This window comes from Bufo bufo, chromosome 3 (assembly GCF_905171765.1).
Source record: "Bufo bufo chromosome 3, aBufBuf1.1, whole genome shotgun sequence".
In the NCBI taxonomy this organism is placed as follows: domain Eukaryota; kingdom Metazoa; phylum Chordata; class Amphibia; order Anura; family Bufonidae; genus Bufo; species Bufo bufo.
Window position 1 is genome coordinate 34,689,333 of NC_053391.1, and position 23,838 is coordinate 34,713,170.

Sequence of the window (23,838 nt, forward strand, 5' to 3'; positions counted from 1 at the left end):
CTTTCTGACATTTTGCTCAGACTGACTGGCGGTATTAGAAGTTTCCCTAATCCCTGAATTTATGGGGCAGATAAGAGTATAATGGTCCTTAGAAAGTTTTCTCCTGGTTTGTGTATCTTAACTGTCTCAGCTATTGAGTAATGATGTTTGAAATAACATCAGCTCCTCTAAAATAGACCCTATTTAAGAAAATTAAACTTAAACACTCTATATTCCCTAGAATATATCCTCTCAGTGAGATACAGACACATAAAGATACATTAATAATATTTGGTTATAATACATCAATATTGCATATTATATATGAATCATTAACAAGTTCAAACGCTAAATAAATGCACACAGGAATATATATATGTATGTGAATATATGAATAGATATCTGTATATCCTTGCATGGATTTGCCCATCTTGAATTCATGTGATGTGTAGTTGGTTAGGGGGGGGCAGAATGTATTTAGCATTCTATATTGATGTCTAGGATTAGACATGCCCATCCTGATATCATGAGGTTTTCTCTGAACAGAAGTAATATATATAACTTATGTTCATATTTTGATATCCTAACCCAGTGGTGGGCAAACTTTTTTGTCAACTGAGCCAAATATCGCCAAAACCACGATTGGAATTTCTTTCGAGAGCCACATTTTTAAAACCTAAAATATTGCGTCAACAGTACCAGTGAGGACTATTAGGCTCATGCACACGACCGTGTGCCCGCAAAAAAGTAGCGCATGCTGAAGTGAATGGGTCCATGCAGCCCGCATCAAGGACCCATTCACTTCAATGGGTCCAGGATCCGGGATATGAGTGCTACAGAGTGCTTCTATGGTGCTTCTGGCTGTGCCTCCGCACCGCAAAAAAGTAGCGCATGCACTACTTTTTTGCTGTGCGGAGGCACAGCCAGAAGCACCACGGAAGCACACTGTAGCACTCATATCCCGGATCCTGGACCCATTGAAGTGAATGGGTCCGTGTGCAGCCCGCATCATGGACCCATTCACTTCAGCATGCGCTACTTTTTTGCGGTGCGGGCAGTCGGATGCGAATCGCAAACCCCATTCAAGTGAATGGTTCCGCGATCCTCATGCAGCTGCCCCATGGTCTGTGTCCGTGCATTGCGGACGGACCGCTATTTGCGGTCCGCAGCACAGGCACGGCGCCCTTACATTCGTGGGCATGAGCCCAGAATGTGTTTTTACATACTTTTTATATGTATTTTCTTTTATTTGGATGTTGATTATTATTTCATTTTATCTTTATCATTTTTTACTTTTATTAAACTTGTCTGCAGCTGTGGATGTAATGTGGATGACGCAGTTATTGGGGATATCTGTGGATGACACATATATAGCATAAGATGCTATATATGTGTCATCCACAGATATCCCCCATAAGTGCCCTCCACAGATATCCCCCATAAGTGCGTCATCCACAGATATCCCCCATAAGTGTGCCCTCCACAGATATCCCCCATAAGTGTGCCCTCCACAGATATCCCCCATAAGTGCCTTCCAGTAAGTAATGTATTAGTGGGGGGAAGGAAGGAGGCAGGGACACTTGCGGCGGGGCCGGTGCAGTGCACACACCGGGGGCAGCTCCTACCTTTCTGCTGCAGGACATTTCGCTCCTCCTTAGCGGCGGCCTCTTCACCACTCGTCACATGGCCGGCAGTGGGCAGCCGAACTAGAGCGCCGCTGCCCGCCCTTCTGCTGCTGTGCGCAGCGTGACATCTCTCCCTCCGTCATGCGCCTCCTGCCCCGCCTGCCTGCTTCATTCATAAAGTGGAAGGAGCAGACAGACGAGGCAGCAGGCGCATGACGGACATTTTACAAGCAGCTTGAGCGGCGCAATATGGCTGCGCGGCCGCCCACCCGCCAGCCCGAACCAAAGAGCCGCATTGAAGGATCAAAAGAGCCGCTTGTGGCTCGCGAGCCGCACTTTGCCGACCACTGTCCTAACCTAATAATAGCTTGATTATAATGTGACAAGTTATTTCCACTCACATGTATTGTTAAGCTTGTAATGCTTTATATTAACGCTATATATATTCATTAGCATGTATCATTGTGTTTATTTACTTATATATGTTTATAATCTTGTAACCAATAAATCTGCATATTTTTATAATACCTGTGTGTTATTGTATAATGCAAAACTACATTTTATCATTAACATCATCTCGAGTCAAAAATAACTTATTTATCTGAGGAAATAGTCGGACTCAGATGTGAATTGTATCAATTAGGTTGTCCACAATTCACCAGGTCATGATTTTAAGAATTTATGACAAATTTTATAAATTTAATTTTTTTATGGTTAATTATTTTTATGACCATAATTAATAATTCTTAAACCACCATTTTGTTTGTATCAGTGCGGCAATGGATCCAATCCCTGCACTGGTCGACAACTTCAGGAGTTGTCTTTGGAGGTAGCTAACCTCTGCAATACCATCGCACAGATCTAGAGACCTCTGGCAGCTGGTTCCGACTGTGGGAATCAGGCCTGCCCTGAACCTAAGGTTGCTCTCCCAGACAGGTTTTCCGGGGGCAGTGATAATTTCACCCTGTTTAGGGAGTCATGTAAATGATATTTTAAGCTGCGTCCTCGCTCTTCTGGCGATGAGAGTCAAAGAGTGGGTATCATCATGTCGCTTCTTAAAGGAGACGCCCAGCCTTGGGCCTTTTCTTTGCCGACTGGATCACAGTCCCTCCGGATTTGATTTACGGCGACCCGGATCGGATTTACCTGGCCGAGACTAAGTTGCGTGGCTTGCAGCAGGAAAAGCGGTCTGCAGAGATCTACTGCTCTGAATTTAGGAGATGGGCTACGGATACGGAGGGGAATGATCCAGCTCTGCGTAGTCGATTTTGTCAGGGATTATCTGAGAGGCTGAAAGACGTGTTGGCCTTTTACGAGAATCCTAAATCTTTGGAGGCAGCCATGGCACTTGCTGTATAGATAGACGTCTGAGAGAGAGATCTAAAGTCCCTCATTCTCAGGAGGTACTATCATATGAGATGGCGGCTCCCTCTGATACTTTGGGTGGAGAGACTTGCAAGTTTACGCCTCGTGATGAGCCTATGCAGCTAGGGAGAGCTACTCCTGGGACTGCTGGTAAGAGCTTTGGTCATATGAAGGGGGTCTGTTTTTATTGTGGAAAGAAGGGACATTTTGTGAATAGTTGTCCGTTCTTGCAGCGTCAAGGTAAAAACATGAAAAAGACGTTTAATCCCCAAGGTACTATTGGTGGTGTGGGTGGGGAGCAAGAAAACTTACTTTTGTCTTTTACTGGTAGTACCAGATTTCTCCTGTTTGCCGAGGTGGCGCTAGAGTCCAAAACTGTGGAAAGCAATGTTAACCTGATTGATGGACAGTTCGTTCGTATGCATGGTTTGCCTACTAGTGCACTAGAGAAAAGTATTTCTGTCTTTGCAATTGATTCTGCACCTCTTATCCAAAAATGCCTGTCGCAGGTGGTGATTGACATTCATTTAAGAGTGGGTGATTTGCATCAGGAATCTATCTCCTGTCATGTGTTGGAGGGTCTGCCTGCTCTGTTGGTGTTAGGTCTACCGTGGTTAAGCAAACCTAACCCTACCGTCGATTGGCAAGCGAGACAGATTCTCGATTGGAGTGAATTTTGCATGGTCAACTGTCTTAATACATCGTTCTCTGTGGTCACCACTAAAGCTGTACCCTCGTTCATTTCCGAATTTTCTAATGTGTTTTCTGAGAGTGGTAACCAGGTGTTACCTCCACATCGGGAATGTGATTGTCCTGTCAATCTTATTCCCGGAGCTAAACTGCCCAAATCTCGATTGTATAATCTTTTGGAACCCGAAAGAAAGGCTATGCGAGAATATATCCGAGAGTTTGGCGAAGGGACATATCAGACCATCCAAATCCCCTGTAGCTGCTGGCTTTTTCTTTGTAAAAAAGAAGGATGGTACCCTGAGGCCATGTCTGGATTTCCGTGGTCTCAACCGTATTACCGTCGGTGATCCTTACCCCCTTCCTTTAATCCTGGATTTGTTTAGTCAGATTGTTGGTGCCAAGGTGTTCTCTAAATTGGATCTGAGGGGGGTTTATAATCTGGTAAGAATCAAGGAGGGGGATGAGTGGAAGACAGCATTTAATACCCGAGGGCCATTTTGAGAATCTGGTCATGCCTTTTAGGTTAACCAATGCTCCAGCGATTTTTCAATACTTTATCAATGACATCTTTTATCATCTGGTGGGGAGGTTTGTTGTATAGCCGGATGACATATTTAATTTATTCCCCTTATATGGAGACTCATCAGGATCATGTGAGACAGGTGTTACAGATCCTAAGAGAGAATAAGTTATATGCTAAGATGGAAAAGTGTGTATTTGCAGTTTTGGAAGTTCCTGGGTTACCTGCTCTCACCCTCAGGTTTTCATATGGATCCGAAGAAAGTCTGTGTGGTGTTGGACTGGGATAGACCCGAAAATCTGAAGGCGCTTATGCGGTTTTTTGGGTTTTCTAACTACTACCGTAAATTCATCCTGAACTATTCAACGGTTGTTAAACCTTTAACAGACATGACTAGGAAGGGTGCTGATTTCTGAGTTTGGTCTGAGGTGGCATTACAAGCCTTTTCTGCTGTGAAGGAGTGTTTCGCTTCTGCCCCTATTCTGCTGCAACCAGATGTGTCACAGCCGTTCATTGTGGAAGTTGACGCATCCGAGGTTGGAGTAGAAGCAATCTTGTTGCAGGGTCCTTCACCTAGTAAATGCCGCCCATGTGCATTTTTCTCTAAGGAACTCTCGACAGGCTGAAAGAAATTATGACGTGGGTAATAGGGAATTGCTGGCCATTAAGTTGGATTTTGAAGAATGGCGTCATTGGTTGTAGGGAGCCTTCCCTCCTATTACTGTGCTTACTGATCACAAAAATCTGGCTTACCTGGAGTCGGCTCAACGACTGAACCCAAGGCAGGCCAGATGGTCGTTGTTTTTTACCCATCGCCCTGGGGTTAAGAACGTCAAGGCTGGTGCTTTGTCGCGTAGCTTTCCTGGGGGAGATGATTCGTAGTGTTGATCACGAATATTCGAATTGCGAATTTTAATCGCGAATATCGGAATTTCGAGAATTCGCAAATATTTAGAATATCGCAAAATACATTCATAATCGCGAATATTCGCTTTTTTTTTTATAAATAACAGTTTATGCAAATTTTTATGCAATTTTTTTTTTTGCAATCAAGAAAATAATGCCTGGAGATGGCGAATTCTCGAATATATGGCGAATATTCACCCAAATATTCGCGAAATATTGCGAATTCGAATATTGCCCCTGCAGCTCATCACTAGTGGAAGATCCTGGTCTGATATTGTCCGAAGGGGTAGTTATAACTGCCCTATATCCCGACCTGGAGGCAGAGGTGTTGGAGGCTCAGGGAGATGCACCGGATTCTTGTCCTGCGGGGAAGTTGTTTGTTCCATCTGAATTACGTCACAAGGTGTTCGAGGAACATCACTGTACTGTTCTCGCAGGACACCCTGGAGCAGATCCACTGTTTGATCTCATATCTCGTAGATTCTGGTGGCCGGGGTTGCGTAAGTGTGTTGAGGATTATGTGTCTGTTTGTAGTACTTGTGCACGTGCTAAGGTGACACATACTCGGTCTTTGCTTCCGCTGCCCATCCCGTCCAGACCAGTCTTTTACTGTTAATTTTGATTATTTTTGTGTCCGGTACATTTGTTTAATAAAGCGTTTGTTTTGGCTTTTTCTGTATCGAGCTGTCGTGTCTGTGAAACGCTTGGGATATGTTCAAGGGTTTTCCTAACCCCTGAACATGACAACCAGACTTTCCAACCACCGAAAGTGACCAATCTTCTAGTAGTGAGTCAACAGATACTGCTCCATGCACTCCAGAGCCACCGCCAAGTGATGACCTCCTTACCAGAAATCTTTGAGCTACCTCCTACTGTTGTCTAGAGAATCTGTCACCTATGAGAAAACACCAAAGGCCTACAGAGGACCTTTCAGAAAATCTTTATCCTGAAGTTCAAGATTCTGCCACAGGAGGTCAGGAGAGGTCCATCTGTGGAGTTCCTGCATCAAGAATCCAGAAGTTGGGTTCCAACCAGGCCTGACATTTCTTATGACAAGCCAGAAGATCCAGGATCCCTAGGAGACATAAGCGGGTGAGATATGTCAGACTAGCCTCCATTTGACTTTGGTTAATGGGCCCTATTTTTCCACCCTCATACATCATGCCGTACAGGGTTCTCCTTTCATCACCAAATTGCACCTGTTTTGCCATACCCTAGCCTTTCTCAGGTCTATGGTCCATCTTGCCTGAGAAGGGGGGGGGAGGGGGGTTAGAAGCGTAATGTTTAGGCACTTTGACCAACGAATAGATTCTAATGCACCAGAGCTCCTTGAACCCATCATTTGTGTTTCTAGGACTCTTTGGCAAGAGCTGGAAGTATGGGATCCATAGTTATCTCCAACCTTTAAGCACCTTACCTAACTCCAGAACTCGGTGTCTTACTGGAGACACAGTTTCCTTATAATAGCATAGGTCAGCTAGTACCACTCCTTAGCAACATAATGAACTTGGCCCCGGGCCCTAGTTATGTATTCCCCTGGTAGTCAGAACTATTAGCACAGGTAATTTATGTCTTGCATGTATTGTGAGGGAGGAGGTCAGCATGACACCTTTGCAGGGAATTAGCAAGCTAGACAACCTATTGCTCAGGAATGCTCCCATAGAGGAAGGTGCCTTAACCTGTTAGGGACATAGGGCGTACAGGTACGCCCTGATGTCCTGGTACTTAAGGACACAGGGCGTACCTGTAGTTCTGATCACCGCCGCCCGGTGGGCGGTGATTGGAACAAGGTGCCTGCTCAAATCATTGAGCAGGCACCTTGGGTCAATGCGCGGGGGGGACCCCCCCCCCCACCAGCCCCCCGTGTCAGACCTGCGGTTTGCGGCTTTTACAGGAGGTTGCGGCGGCGGTGACATCTGGTCCCCGTGCGGCTGTAGGGGGGACCCGATGGCATGGAAGGCAGCGTGATGCCTTCCGGTGATGAGCCTGTGAGATCCAGCCCCCTGGATCTCACAGGCCGGAAGCTGTATGAGTAATACACACTGTATTACTCATACAGCCAATGCATTCCAATACAGAAGTATTGGAATGCATTGTAAAGGGGATCAGACCCCAAAAGTTGAAGTCCCAAAGTGGGACAAAAAATAAAGTGGAAAAAAAAGTGGAAAAAAGAACGTTTTCCCCCCAAAAAATTAAGTTTCAAGTAAAAAACAAAACAAAAACATAATTTCCCCCAAATAAAGTAAAAAAAATAGGTAAAAAAAAGTAGACATATTAGGTATCGCCGTGTCCGTATCGACCGGCTCTATAAACATAAACATCACGTGACCTAACCCCTCAGATGAACACCGTAAAAAATAAAAACTGTGCTAAATAAACAATTTTTTGGTCACCTTACATCACAAAAAGTACAACAGTAAGCGATCAAAAAGGCGTATGCCCACCAAAAGAGTGCCAATCTCCCAAAAAAAAAAAAAACTATGGCTCAGAATATGGAGACACTAAAACATCATTAAATTAAAAAAAGTACACATATACATATTAGGTATCGCTGCGTCCATAATAACCTGCTCTATAAACATATTACATGACCTAACCCCTCAGATGAACACCGTAAAAAAAAAAAGGTGTAAAAAAGCCATTTTTTGTCACCTTACATCACAAAAAGTGTAATAGCAAGCGATCAAAAAGTCATACGCACCCCAAAATAGTGCCAATCAAACTGTCATCTCATCCCGCAAAAAAATGAGACCCTACCTAAGATGATCGCCCAAAAACTGAAAAAACTATGGCTATCAGACTATGGAGACACTAAAACATGATTTTTTTTTTTTTCAAAAATGAAATCATTGTGTAAAACTTACATAAATAAAAAAAAAGTATACATATTAGGCATCGCCGCATCCGTGACAACCTGGTCTATAAAAATATCACATGATCTAACCTGTCAGATGAATGTTGTAAATAACAAAAAATTAAAACTGTGCCAAAACAGCTATTTCTTGTTACCTTGCCTCACAAAAAGTGTAATATAGAGCAACCAAAAATCATATGTACCCTAAACTAGTACCAACAAAACTGCCACCCTATCATGTAGTTTCTAAAATGGGGTCACTTTTTTGGAGTTTCTACTCTAGGGGTGCATCAGGGGGGCTTCAAATGGGACATGGTGTCAAAAAACCAGTCCAGCAAAATCTGCCTTCCAAAAACCGTATGGCATTCCTGTCCTTCTGCGCCCTGCCGTGTGCCCGTACAGCGGTTTACGACCACATATGGGGTGTTTCTGTAAACTACAGAATCAGAGCCATAAATATTGAGTTTTGTTTGGCTGTTAACCCTTGCTTTGTAACTGGGAAAATCTGCCAAAAAAGTGAGATTTTTAAATTGTATCTCTATTTTCCATTAATTCTTATGGAACACCTAAAGGGTTAACAAAGTTTCTAAAATCAGTTTTGAATACCTTGAGGGGCTTAGTTTCTAAAATGGGGTCATTTTTGGGTGATTTCTATTATGTAAGCCTCACAGAGTGACTTCAGACCTGAACTGGTCCTTAAAAAGTGGGTTTTTGAAAATTTCAGAAAAATTTCAAGATTTGCTTCTAAACTTCTAAGCCTTGTAACGTCCCCAGAAAATCAAATGGCATTCCCAAAATGATCCAAACATTAAGTAGACTTATGGGGAATGTAAATTAATAACTATTTTTGGAGGTATTACTATGTACACTGCTCAAAAAAATAAAGGGAACACAAAAATAACACATCCTAGATCTGAATTAATTAAATATTCTTTTGAAATACTTTGTTCTTTACATAGTTGAATGTGCTGACAACAAAATCACATAAAAATTTAAAAATGGAAATCAAAATTTTCAACCCATGGAGGTCTGGATTTGGAGTCACCCTAAAAATGAAAGTGGAAAAACACACTACAGGCTGATCCAACTTTGATGTAATGTCCTTAAAACAAGTCAAAATGAGGCTCAATAGTGTGTGTGGCCTCCACGTGCCTGTATGACCTCCTTACAACGCCTGTGCTTCCTCATGATGAGGTGGCGGACGGTCTCCTGAGGGATCTCCTCCCAGACCTGGACTAAAGCATCTGCCAACTTTCGAGAGCGAGACATGATGTCCCAGATGTGCTCAATTGGATTCAGGTCTGGGGAACGGGCGGGCCAGTCCATAGCATCATTGTCTTCGTCTTGCAAGAACTGCTGACACACTCCAGCCACATGAGGTCTAGCATTGTCTTGCATTAGGAGGAACCCAGGGCCAACCGCACCAGCATATGGTCTCACAAGGGGTCTGAGGATCTCATCTCGGTACCTAATGGCAATCAGGCTACCTCTGGCGAGCACATGGAGGGCTGTGCGGCCCTCTAAAGAAATGCCACCCCACACCATTACTGACCCAATGCCAAACCGGTCATGCTGGTGTCACGACCACTACCCCAGCAGCAGTCGTGTCGCACCAGACGGAGGGGAAGGGGGACCCTTATCTACGGATGGGAAATAGAATGGCCACCCCTGACTAACCCTAAGCTGGCACCTGTCTGCCCTGATACCCTAGACGGGGTGTGAACCCGTGCGGCGAGCAGGATGCCTAAACCCTCAGTCACCCTAAAGCCTAGAGTGGGGAAAGGCCGATGGGAGCACTAGTCACCATCACTCATGTCTAGGAGAACAGCAGGGGAAGACAGCAACAAATAAACTATAACAGAGATAGACTTATCCAGTCACGAGCAGAGAAGGCGATCCCAATCACGACAGTCCACGCCGGACAAGAGCTCCACAGCAACACCATAAAACGATCTCCTTCAAAGGTCAGAATAGAACTGGAAGTGAAGACTATATCTGGCAATGACTGCAAGTGAAAGTGAAACTAATATAGTAGCTGGGAGTGGCAGACAGGACTCACCTGAGAAGGATGCCTACAAACTCCCAGTCAGGACAAAAAGGTTCACAAGGCAAAACCCAGATGACATACCCTGAACCACGGAGCAAACTCACAAGCTATCGCGAGTAGCAAGTCGCTGCGACCTTCTCCTCCCAGACCTGTCTGGATCAGTCACAGTCGTGACAGCTGGAGGATGTTGCAGGCAGCAGAACGTTCTCCACGGCGTCTCAAGACTCTGTCATGTCTGTCACATGTGCTCAGTGTGAACCTGCTTTCATCTGTGAAGAGCACAGGGCGCCAGTGGCGAATTTGCCAATCTTGGTGTTCTCTGGCAAATGCCAAACGTCCTGCACAGTGTTGGGCTGTAAGGACAACCCCCACTTGTGGACGTCGGGCCCTCATATCACCCTCATAGAGTCTGTTTCTGACCGTTTGAGCAGACACATGCACATTTGTGGCCTGCTGGAGGTCATTTTGCAGGGCTCTGGCAGTGCTCCTCCTGTTCCTCCTTGCACAAAGGCGGAGGTAGCGGTCCTGCTGCTGGGTTGTTGCCCTCCTACGGCCTCCTCCACGTCTCCTGATGTACTGGCCTGTCTCCTGGTAGCGCCTCCATGCTCTGGACACTACGCTGACAGACACAGCAAAGCTTCTTGCCACAGCTCGCATTGATGTGCCATCCTGGATAAGCTGCACTACCTGAGCCACTTGTGTGGGTTGTAGACTCCGTCTCATGCTACCACTAGAGTGAAAGCACCGACAGCATTCAAAAGTGACCAAAACATCAGCCAGGAAGCATAGGAACTGAGAAGTTGTCTGTGGTCACCACCTGCAGAACCACTCCTTTATTGGGGGGTGTCTTGCTAATTGCCTATAATTTCCACCTGTTGTCTATCCCATTTGCACAACAGCATGTGAAATTGATTGTCACTCAGTGTTGCTTCCTAAGTGGACAGTTTGATTTCATAGAAGTGTGATTGACTTGGAGTTACATTGTGTTGTTTAAGTGTTCCCTTTATTTTTTTGAGCAGTGTAACTTGGAAATTTGCTAATTTTTCAGAAATTTTGGTAAATTTGGTATATTTTTTTATAAATAACAATGAATTTTTTGGACTCCATTTTACCAGTGTCATGAAGTACAATATGTGACGAAAAAACAATCTCAGAATGGCCTGGATAAGTCAAAGCGTTTTAAAGTTATCACCACATAAAGTGACACTGGTCAGATTTCCCAAAAATGGCCTGGTCCTTAAGGTGAAAATGAGCCCGGTCCCTAAGGGGTTAAGTACCTAAGGGTGGCCAGCTACAGGCTGGTGTGAATTAGGGTGAACGTGTGCTGGCCCTTTTAGGAGCAGGGGGAGAGCATATGCGCCCTACAGGCAAAGGGAACAGGCCTTTCTTGCAAAAAGGAGCTTGCAGCCTGCCAGAGGAGAAGAGGCAGATGACTCCGGCATCTGGGCCTGCTGCGAAGAAGCAGAGGAAGACTGGTGAGTCCAGACCTCCAGAGCAGGGGGGTGAGTGGAATGGCGACGGCCAGGGGCCGCCAATGTAACAGAGCGTAATACAATACCAGCAAAGTAAATAAGATTTGCCAAATTTCAGGAACACTTTGCATATTTTGTACACGCAGAAATTGATCTACTGATTTTAAAACCAGCAGCATGTGAAATGTTTTTGCGATTCAGCAGCTTATGTACAGCGGTTTTCCCCATAGTCTTCAGGAGGGTGGTCAACAAAAACGACACAAAATACACGCTAAAATCGTGATGAATAGTGCGGATTTATACGTGTTTTTTAATGCGATTTTGGTGTAGATTTCATGTGTAATTTTTGCATACAAATCCACAACGTGTGCAGGTAGCCTTACCCCTCTCATCAGCGTCCCACTCCAAGCTGCATCATAATTCAAAACCGGAAGATGTTTGCAGATGATGGAACGTATTGTAAAAAAAAATTCTGCACTGAAGTTAGTTGCAAACACAACAGTTTTAAGATAACTGTGATTACCTTGTCTCCGCTTTATAACATCCGTCTCATTGGCAAACACTGTCACTGGAACATTTTTATCTGGCCGGAATCATCTCCCCTGTCAGAATATTAGGTATTGTGTGCCTGGCATGATGCTGCAAATAAGGTCGTATTTCCTGCCTTCGATCTAGTGGCCATAGCAGTCCAAATGGGAGGCAAAAGGGTGAACAAGGAGTTTCTCTCCCACCATGCCATCATGTAAGTTTTAGCTATGGAGGGAGAGAACTTCATGCCCATAGACGTCCCGGGGACTAGGAAACAGAACATAAATCATCGGACATGAAAAATTGCGCTTGTGTTGTAGTTGTGTAGTATAGTCACTGTGACGAAAACCACTGTAAGGCAAATATCGCAAGGTGGTGAGGGGTTACTGTATATAATGAGAGAACATCTGCCGTGACCCAACAGAAGCCCAAATACCACCTCTTCTTCTGCACAGCCACAAGAACAGACTTAGGCCCCTTTAACATGTCTGTGATGACATCCTTAACATGATAGTCAGTGGTTTATTCGTGAAGAGTCAGACATAGACGTGCCATTTGACCTTATGCTGTGCAGCCATCAGGTCACAGTGGAGAGCGGAAAGCGGAGTGGAGCTGCAGAGTGCCGGAGCTGGCCAGAGGGGGAGAGGTAATGCAGTATGCCGGTCCTTCAGGGTGAGCGAATGTGAGGTCACGGGTTAATAGGCAGAACGAGGGTTGCTCTTAGTACTCACAGTTTGTAGAAGACCCTGGGCAGGCGTACAGCAGAGATAGAGAGGCTGGCACATAGATCCTCTGGGGCACTCTCTGAATATAGGGACCAGGCCGGGTGGTAGGTGAGGTGCCCTGGGTGTTGGAAGTTTAGTGTGCCGGTGGCAAGATCCCTTACAGTTCGTGACGCCAGTGCCGGTAACGGTGGCACACCGATTTGTTGGAGGAATAATTGAGGTACACACGTTTATGGTGAACTAGAACTCCTCTTTACTGAACAGTTCAACTATATACAGGCTTCAGACAGTTCCATATGAAATAGCTTTGGTAATAGGCAGGCTTTACATAAATGGCAGGTAGAATCCTAGCAAGATTACTCAGAGGGAATCAACTTACAGATCAGGCTGTACGTTCTGCAGAATCCTGTCTGACTTTCTCCAAGGCCCGAATGCCTAATAGCTGGCTTTATCCTTGTGTAGGGAAACCTTCCTCTGGTATAAATCCACTTGCTGTACAATAAACTTCTGCCCTTCAGCTTTCTACTTGGCTGGATACAATTAGCACTGCTCTGTACTTTGCTTGATGCAGAATAACTTCTTCTCCTAAAAGCAGGTTAGGAGCCTGGGCTATCTAGCTGCATGTTAGAAGCTGGACCTCAGCTCCTGCCTGGCTGAAGTCAATCTTGGCTTCTAAAACACACCCCCTCCCTGGACTGGACCTGACTATATATACTAGGGGGTTCCCTAGCTCCCTCTACAGCTTGGGAGGAGAAACTACACCCCTAACAGGCCTGGTACACAGGAATTTACATTAAAGTATACATTGCAACGCAATATAAAATACCATAACCATGTTCCACAGGAGGTGGAGAACAACGTGACCCAATTGACCCTTGAGTAGTGCCCACCCTTACATAGTGGGACACTACAGTAAGTTGTTTTATTTTATTTTTCAGATCTGGAGGGAGGGGGCGGGCTCCTGAATTTTGTAGTCTGATCTGAGGTCTGCAGGGGTCTGAGGGAGGGGACTCCTGAAATTGGGGTCTGACATAGGGTCTGAGGTTGGTGGGGGCTGAATTTTGTGGTCTGGTAAGTGGTCTAAGGGAGGGGGTGGGGGATCTAAGGGGGGTGGCACATGTATTCTGGGGTCTGATCTGACGTTTACAGGCATATGATGCTTTAGGGGCCCGCATGAATTGGGGGGTGGAGGTTATAGGGAGCCACATTAATTTGGGGTTTGATCTGAGGTTTGCATTTAAAGTAACAAGTTTATAGGGGACCACATGAATTTGTGGTCTGTATAAATGTAGGGTCTTATCTGGGGTTTGTATGAATGTGGGGTTAATCTGGGGTCTGTATTTTTGAGGACTGGTCTGGGGTTTGATGTCTAAAGTTTGCTTTGGGCCCCATCATTTTCTAGTTCTGTAGCTGTGTCGTTTGGCTCTTTTATTTTGTCAGTGCAGTAATTGGGGGGCATTGGGCAGCACAGTCGGTACAGCAATGTGGACACACAGGGCAGCAGCAGCAGGTACAGTATTGATGGAAACTACAGGGTGGGCATGTTGAAGGGGTAGCTAGATAGGGGTTTGCTTCAGCAGTTGGGGATAGATGGCAGAAGCAATGAATCAAGTCAGAGATGTAATCTAATCTACCTTTTAAACATGTGTATGTAGCAAAGCTAGTAAAAATAGCTAAGCCGCCCTCATATCTACAAATAGGGTGAGCACTATTTTTATTATGGAGGCCAGTTAATATATACGTGACGACAGCTGTAGGCTAGACAACGCTCCTCTTGATTTCTGGGGAAAATATATGCAAATTATCATGTCTAACATCTGCTGGCATCATCTGGCCTACAATTTTTGTTTTTCTCTCTCTTTCTCCAACAAATTAGGTTTTGTGTGAATCTGAACTTTTTGAGAAATTTGGGCTGAATCACGAACTGGTAGAACAAGTTCGCTCATCCTTAGTTTGGATCATAAAGCAGTGGTTTTATGGAAGTATTTTTTTTTTTTACATCCTATTGTTTTCATGTTGTCCAGTTCTAAAAGTGGTCATGACACAGCCCCCTAAACCAAAGTTCGGGTGTGTATACATTTCCCTCATCAAACCATGGGCTGCAGTGTTAAGGAATTTCTGTTACATTGGTCTCTTCAACAATTAGCAATGAAGACCAAGCTCATAGAAATGATTGTCCAAAAACATTGTAATTTTTTGACTTTGTATTGGAATTTTCCTTTGTACCATACATTATGACCTATCCATTCAATCTATAATACAGTCATATATATTGTCATGGCCTCTTGGATGTAACACTTTAAGTAGATTGTCTATCCCTGAAAGATGAGTAGACGTTTATGAGCGTCAGACAACCGTTGGATCCGGTGCTTCAGGAAACTTCTGCCGCTTGTGCGATCATTACTTTCTTTCAGAAGAGACTCGTGTTCTTCCCTTTCTTGTAGAAGCTGCAGCATCCCCTTCTGGAGTTGCTTCCCATATTCTTGCAAAACATAAAACTGGATGATTAGAGGAATTTGATTGGCGAGCCGGTCAGCAGCACCCTGTGTGATAAGAACAGCAAAGGTGACCAAGACTTGAAAAATTTGAGAGTGCTGCAATGTTGGATGATGTGCACCTATATAATGATTTCAACCATGGTGACCATATTATGAATACCATGGAAATTTTTTACAGCATTGTACCAGGCATACCCTCATTCCCTACATAATATCAGCCACAAGTCTCACTCAGGCTGGCAGCTTCAGGCTAGACTATGTATGGAAGATGCTAAATAGGATCCAGCATAACTATAATAGTGCAAGACCTCATCCTGATTACTTTCACTCGATCTTGTTCATCTAATTCTTTGAAGAAGTTGCCTGCCTGGAAGATGTCCTCTAAAATATTTTGTATATATAGAGAATAAAAAGGATGATACTTGTATACTTACAATGCATTCAGAAAAAGTCTTCAGACTAGAGATCAGTGAACCTTTTGTGATTCGGTTCAGTACAGGTTCTCAGAATCTTTTAAAAAGTTTGGTTTGGACCCGAATCGATTCTACTTAAACCAAAATGGCTCCAATTGCCCTAGAAATTGGTATATAACACCCTCTAGTCTCTAAGGATTCAGATTTTTTTTTAAAGATGGAAAATTAAATTTTAATGATTTTTTGCAATTCACACACAAAGCTCTTGAATTTAATGAACGCAATAGCAAATTATGTCAGAGTGACACTGACATACATAGCTATGGGTAAATGCATGTTTGAGGGTGTTAAAAACACACTGCGCCATCTCATGTGTTATACTTTCCATATTCCAAAGCTTCCAAAAATCATCCTTTATTAGCACATCGGGGTTATGGGATAAAAAAAAATAAAAAAAACTGGCTTGTTGGGGGGCCAAGCATCCTAAAACGGGGTCAGAATGCCTGCCTAAACGACACACACAAGTGCTACTTGGCAGAAGATAGGGTGGCCTATTGGGACCAGGCCTCTAAAAATGATGCCTTAACGGGGGCAGACTGCATAAGTGTAAATTGTGAGAAGTTTTTTTTAGACACCTGATAAAAAAAAGTCCAACCAATGATATATGGCAAAAACTGTGGCTGATGGCATAGAGAAGAATAACATTTTAGAAAATATTGAAATGTTTGGGGAGGGTTGCACCACAATTACCACAACTAACTAGTACAGCACCTACTGCAACACCAGCAACTTGGCCAGGTGGGAGTTCTGTTTGCACACAAGATAATTGCTGGTTGTGACTAGGTTTCTCATGGCCACACATTCCATTATGGATATCTCATGATGGAGCAGGGGACATCGAGGAAGAGGAGTCAGCAGGAGAAGAAGCAGCTGATACAATGTGCTAATGGTTAAGTGTTATATAAATGCTGTTGTTATATAGATGAATGTTTTTTAGAAAAAAAAAAGCAGCAATTTCTCAGAGTTTGCAGCTGAATATATTACTATTGATGCTGGGGGTGCTGGCAATAAGCCTATAAAACATGTATGTACTGTAGAAACTTGAGGGTTTTTTAAGACTGACTGGCTGTCCATTTACAGAAAAATTAGTTTGTTGCTTTATTTTGCTGATGTTCAGTGCAAAATGAATTATTCACTATCCATGTGAGTAACCAGTCCCTCCCTAATTGCTTTCCTTGGTAAAACTTTAAATTTACCTAATTATGTCCCTTTACATATCCCTATAACCTCCCTATCACACCTAGATTAGTGGCTGGAGTCTGTAATAGCTTTTTGTCAGACACAGCCAAGACACATCTGAGGTCGCATGCCGCACAAGGAATGGTGTTCTCAGCTAAAGGACCTACTACAATACCTCTTATTGGCTGACAGTCTGCCTCTGAGCCAATCAGGGCAAGCCCTCTCCCTCCCAGGGTCATATGATCCTCCATTTTCTACCTTCCTGTCGTTTTTTCCTGCCAATTTTCACCGTAAAATGGCGCTAGAGATATTTTTGTGAGATTTGTCCAAAACTAATCACCAATACTTCAAACAAATTTTTGTGAAATTCATAATGAATCCAATTTGTGTAGAATCAATTCACTCATTTCTAGTTTGAAAACACTCCGAATGCATTGTATCTACTTCATACCCCTACACTGCTCCTTTTGGAACCTCCAGCCTCTACCAACTGTTAGGAAATGAGTAATAAATGTTTCAGAGATTGGTTTGGAGAAAGATGACACTAATGACTTCTGATGGACAGTTGTGTACTAGGTCGAAGCTGATTATGCTCCTTTTAGTTGCTGTTACAGTACAGTCTCAACATAAAGGCAATTAGTGGTTGTTATTTCCATGACATATATTTTCTGATGCCAGCCAAGATGTGACACACTTCACCCTCTAATGTTTTGTCTATACAGTACCCCAAAACTGGGGTCCTGCAAAGTGTTAATTTGGTACATTACTAAAATAATTATGGCTTTGTATTATGCTTTGTATGTATTCCAAAAAGCTGTCTGTAGGTGGCACTGTTTAGTTAATTATACCCTGACTCAGCAGCGGGAACTAGCTTTCCCCTCTGAAGGAGGAGCTTTCTAGTATTGCATCAGCCACTTCAGTTTAGCTCTGCCTGCTGTTCAGGGCAGCTGCTAGTTCCTTTTGGGCTTTAGTGAGACAAGGAGATGCCTATGAGCCCGTGTAAAGCTTGAGACAAGGAAAGAGACTATTTTTCCAAGAGAAACATCAATCCTGTGAACGAGCAAATCCCTGAGGAAAGGAAAAACTGCTAACAAGGTATTTGCTCATTATGGCTATAGACTTTGCTGCGTGTGGAAGGATTAACAGTTAAAGGCACCTTTTACACTTAACAGGTTTGCAGACCCTTTGTAGGATTTGCACCCCACCATGGGAACTGCAATATTAATTTTTGAGACTTTGCAACCTTGCAAATTGGTCACAGGCTGCAAAAGGGACTACTACTCCTATTATCATCATTGTTGCCATTTGCCTATATACAGCTATTGGGAAGAGATCTCATTGTGACTTGCCTTGGAACTGTGCCTCGATATTGTTGGAAGAACAAGAACTCCCATTCTGCACTTTAGTAAAGAGAGACTTGTTTATTCTCTACAACTGGCCTGGTTACTGACCCCTGCACCATACGCCAGCAACACCACCTACACCGCCTGCCATGCATATGTACCCATGTGAAGGTGTCGACTTACCATAAATGTGATGGCTGGAGGATTAGGATTAATAGCAGATAATCGGTGGAAGCATTGCCTAACAGCTATTACATCACCATGAAAGATTTACTAAAAATCTTACCTTGAAATACGCTTCAACGTGATAGGTCATCTCCTTGACAGAGCACTGGAGAAGGTCTACCACCTGCCTCTGCTGAGCCACAGGCTGGTGAGGGTTGGCCGGAGGCTGGTTATTTTTAAAGATGGTTTCCAACTCATATCGGTAACATTTGTCTTGGGAGTAGACCATTCGCTCCATCATAAACTGGATTTTGATGAGATTTTCTGCAGCTTCTTCTTGTGATTGTCGCAGGTTTTCAATTTTAGTCTAGAGGATGGAAACAGACGAGACTTAATCTTGACTACTTTAAGGGGTTGTTCACCTTGGCTATTAAATGTAATTAATGTAATTATTTTTTAATTATTTAGTTTTTTTTATGTAGCAAATTATTATTTTTTTTTTTTACTAACAATAAATTTACTAACTAATATATATATATATATATATATATATATATATATATATATTTCACATACACACAAACTATATATATATATATATAGTGGTGATTGGGGGTTTATTCATAGTTTATTATTGGTATTTTTATAATGCCATTTTATTATCAGTTTAACTTTTTTATGCTTATTTACCGTACATAGTTTTTGTGCACTACAATGTCTCCAGTTACAGGAGAATATAGTCCTGATCACAGTCGGACAAATTATACCCAGAAGAATTGTTTCAGTGATCACCGCAACATGCTGTATTCCATTAAAGGAGGTCCTATAGAAGGCAAAGTTTGAGAAGCCACATAAACATGTATATCCCTTCATCAACTATTGGAAGTGTCGTTAGACACACATGTTTACCAGATAGAAAGAAAGATGCCTTTTGTGCGGAGTTCCCAATGGGAAACCTCATTAGATCTATATAATTGGTCACTCTTGCTAATCCAGTGATCTATTAAGGGAGTCTTGTCTAAAAGCCAATAGAGAGGGACTTAGAGGCGTGCTACAGTAATCAAATATGAGAAGTCAAAGAGTGCAATGTCAGGGGTACATGGGAAGGATGTTTGACATATTGATTAAAAAAAATAGAATTAGATCGCACATCCACAAGCTTTGCTTTGATCTATAACTGCTTCTCAGCAAAATTAACATCGCTTTTCAGCGCAATATTTAGTGTACGGCCCCCTATACTGCACGCTATATTAGTCATTAGTGTGCATTTTGATCAGAAGGCATAAGCCCACTCACCACGTCAAGGTTGCCTCTTGGAGTGGGACCTACTTTAAATTTGGGGCGGCACTGCCTGGCGACCGTTCGCGCCACAGCTCCGCACCAGCAGGCGGCAGGATCCAGCCGCCAAACAGCACCCCTGATGTTTGGCAATGCCACCCTGGCACCGGGTCCCACCAACCCACCAGCGCAGCGCCACAGCAACAACGGCCGCCACCCAGCACTGCACCGTGTGAACTCCAAAAGGCAACCTTGACGCGGTGAGTGGGCTTATGCCTTTTGATCAAAATGTACACTAATGCCTCTTATATAGCATGCAGTATAGGGGGCCGTAAACTAAATATTGCGCTGAGAAGCGATGTGAATTTTGCTGAGAAGCAGTTATAGATCAAAGCAAAGCTTGTGGATGTGCGATCTAATTCTCTTTTTTTCTAACCATGTATGACATATTGCATTACTTCTTTGAAAGATATCTATTTCATGACCACCATATGTGGAAAAAGGTGCCTCTGTCCTGTCTCCAACAAGAATCCAATGTACAGGGAGTGCAGAATTATTAGGCAAGTTGTATTTTTGAGGATTAATTTTATTATTGAACAACAACCATGTTCTCAATGAACCCAAAAAACTCATTAATATCAAAGCTGAATATTTTTGGAAGTAGTTTTTAGTTTGTTTTTAGTTTTAGCTATTTTAGGGGGATATCTGTGTGTGCAGGTGACTATTACTGTGCATAATTATTAGGCAACTTAACAAAAAACAAATATATACCCATTTCAATTATTTATTTTTACCAGTGAAACCAATATAACATCTCAACATTCACAAATATACATTTCTGACATTCAAAAACAAAACAAAAACAAATCAGTGACCAATATAGCCACCTTTCTTTGCAAGGACACTCAAAAGCCTGCCATCCATGGATTCTGTCAGTGTTTTGATCTGTTCACCATCAACATTGCGTGCAGCAGCAACCACAGCCTCCCAGACACTGTTCAGAGAAGTGTACTGTTTTCCCTCCTTGTAAATCTCACATTTGATGATGGACCACAGGTTCTCAATGGGGTTCAGATCAGGTGAACAAGGAGGCCATGTCATTAGATTTTCTTCTTTTATACCCTTTCTTGCCAGCCACGCTGTGGAGTACTTGGACGCGTGTGATGGAGCATTGTTCTGCATGAAAATCATGTTTTTCTTGAGGGATGCAGACTTCTTCCTGTACCACTGCTTGAAGAAGGTGTCTTCCAGAAACTGGCAGTAGGACTGGGAGTTGAGCTTGACTCCATCCTCAACCCGAAAAGGCCCCACAAGCTCATCTTTGATGATACCAGCCCAAACCAGTACTCCACCTCCACCTTGCTGGCGTCTGAGTCGGACTGGAGCTCTCTGCCCTTTACCAATCCAGCCACGGGCCCATCCATCTGGCCCATCAAGACTCACTCTCATTTCATCAGTCCATAAAACCTTAGAAAAATCAGTCTTAAGATATTTCTTGGCCCAGTCTTGACGTTTCAGCTTGTGTGTCTTGTTCAGTGGTGGTCGTCTTTCAGCCTTTCTTACCTTGGCCATGTCTCTGAGTATTGCACACCTTGTGCTTTTGGGCACTCCAGTGATGTTGCAGCTCTGAAATATGGCCAAACTGGTGGCAAGTGGCATCTTGGCAGCTGCACGCTTGACTTTTCTCAGTTCATGGGCAGTTATTTTGCGCCTTGGTTTTTCCACACGCTTCTTGCGACCCTGTTGACTATTTTGAATGAAACGCTTGATTGTTCGATGATCACGCTTCAGAAGCTTTGCAATTTTAAGAGTGCTGCATCCCTCTGCAAGATATCTCACTATTTTTGACTTTTCTGAGCCTGTCAAGTCCTTCTTTTGACCCATTTTGCCAAAGGAAAGGAAGTTGCCTAATAATTATGCACACCTAATATAGGGTGTTGATGTCATTAGACCACACCCCTTCTCATTACAGAGATGCACATCACCTAATATGCTTAATTGGTAGTAGGCTTTCGAGCCTATACAGCTTGGAGTAAGACAACATGCATAAAGAGGATGATGTGGTCAAAATACTCATTTGCCTAATAATTCTGCACTCAGTGTATTAGGATAAAAAGGCACTATTGTATGCGTAGACACCGACAGAGTTTATGGAGGGTTTTCAAAAGTCTAGTGATCTCAATGGGTAAGAATTGTCTACCTAGATCCCTCTCCAAAAGTCCAACAGCAGGTTTGACATCAAGAGAGGGAGTTTTTAGTCTTATAGATAGTTGAAATGACCTTTTTTGGGTAAAATCTTCAGGCAACCAAATTCTCTACCAAGTGAGTGGCTTACCAAATTAAATCTGCTTAGCTAAGGACATCAGTCGATTTTTGAGGGAAGTAAAAGACAGTATGTGGGTTAATGGGACATTACATTTATTAGATGGAGCTTAGCCCTCCATAAGGCACCCCTGGTTGTCAAACAAATCATGGACTGATAAAGTGAAACTCTCCCTGAGTTCCTTAGGGGCAAGGTTGATGACATCCCTCCGTTAAAGTAGCGAGGATGGAGAAGTGAGAGCTTTGCGCGTGGCTCCAAACCATTTGCCCTCACTATAGGGATAGAGGTTAATGTTTGGTAAGGTTTCTCAGCTAGTAGTAAAGCTCTAAGCAGATGAGGCAATAGAGTGTCCTCAATCGATAACCAGGTCTTCTGGCTCAGAGCTCTAAGCCAATCAACCGCCCTACATAGATGAATAGTGTGGCGAAACTAACCTCACCACTGGGTTTTGGAGGGGCCTGGCTACTAGCCTCTTGCCCCAGGATTATGGCCCATACTAACTTTGAAGGAGAAGACAGACCGGCCGCACAGCTTAAATCTGTGGAACTGTTTTGGGCAGGAAAGCCATGCTTGCGGCCGGCCAAATGTGACTTCCATGGATAGCTCTGATCTGGGTGAACAACATATCCAAAAATCACCCAGATCCGAGCAGGGGTTCCTGAATTCCATGGAAGTCACATTTGATGTCTTCTCCTTCAAAGTTAGTATGGGCCATAATCCTGGGGCAAGAGGCTAGTAGCCAGGCCCCTCCAAAACCCAGTGGCGAGGTTGGTTTCGCCACAAATAGCTTTCATATACATTTCCGGATCAGGAAGTCCTATCCCACCAGATGTTTTAAGTTTGGAAAGGGTATCAAAATCAACACTTTCATTCCTTGCCATAGAAATATACAAATAAAATCATTTAGTTTAGGCCTCTTGCACACAAACATTTTTATTTTTTCTGTTTACGTTCCATTTTTTGCGTTCCGTATACGGAACCATTCATTTCATATTTCCGTATTTCCGTTCCCTTCAAAGATAGAACATGTCATATTATTGTCCGCATAACGGACAAGGATAGGACTGTTCTATTAGGGGCCAGATGTTCTGTTCCGCAAAAAACAGAATGCACACGGGTGTCATCCGTATTTTTTGCGGATCAGTTTTTTGCGGACCACAAATACTGAAAAAGACATACGGTGTGTGCAAGAGGCCTTATGGAAATAAGACTTGGGTATCTTAATATGGAGTACTTGCATAAGATATGTCAGTCTAGGTAAAACCAAAGACATGTTGTTTCTACCAAACAAGGAAATGTATGGAAAGTTGTAATTGCAGGCATAGCCTTTATAGCATCAGTCATGAGAATCAAAAGGTCATCGGAGATGGACGCAAGTTTGTGTTCCTGTTCACCAAGGCTTGTAGACTGCAAAGACTTTGGCTAGGAGCTTAAAGAGGACCTTTCACCTATTATGACATTGTGAATTAACTATACAGACATGTAGAGCGGCGCCCGGGGATCTCACTCCACTTACTATTATCCACGGGCGCCGCTTCGTTCTCCCGCTATGCCCTCCGGTATCTCCGCTCACTAAGTTATAGTAGGCAGAGATTTCAGTCACTAAGTTATGGTAGGCGGAGTCTGCCCTTGTTCTGCTCTAGTGCTGGCCAATCGCAGCGCAGAGCTCACAGCCTGGGAGGTTATTTTCTCCCAGGCTGTGAGCTCTGCAATGCGATTGGCCAGCACTACAGAAGAACAAGGGCAAACTCCACCTACCATAACTTAGTGAACGGAGATACCGGAGGACATAGCAGGAGAACGGAGTGGCGCCCGGGGATAATAGTAAGTGCAGTGAGATCCCCGGGCGCCGCTCTACATGTCTGTAT

The 23,838-nt window shown here is 43.5% G+C and overlaps 1 protein-coding gene across 2 annotated transcripts in view; it reads right to left on the reverse strand.

Moving 5' to 3' along the window:
• Positions 1-14,883: 14,883 nt before the first annotated feature.
• LOC120994467 (interferon-induced GTP-binding protein Mx1-like) overlaps positions 14,884-23,838 on the reverse strand; it is a 47,913-nt gene continuing 38,958 nt past the window's right edge. For both annotated transcript variants that reach the window (XM_040423067.1, XM_040423068.1), the window contains exons 12-13: positions 18,491-18,736; positions 14,884-15,254 (exon numbers count right to left, since the gene is read on the reverse strand). In XM_040423067.1, coding sequence (XP_040279001.1) covers positions 15,024-15,254; positions 18,491-18,736 — 477 coding nt within the window. In that variant the 3' untranslated portion in view covers positions 14,884-15,023. The remainder of the gene's footprint in view (positions 15,255-18,490; positions 18,737-23,838) is intronic.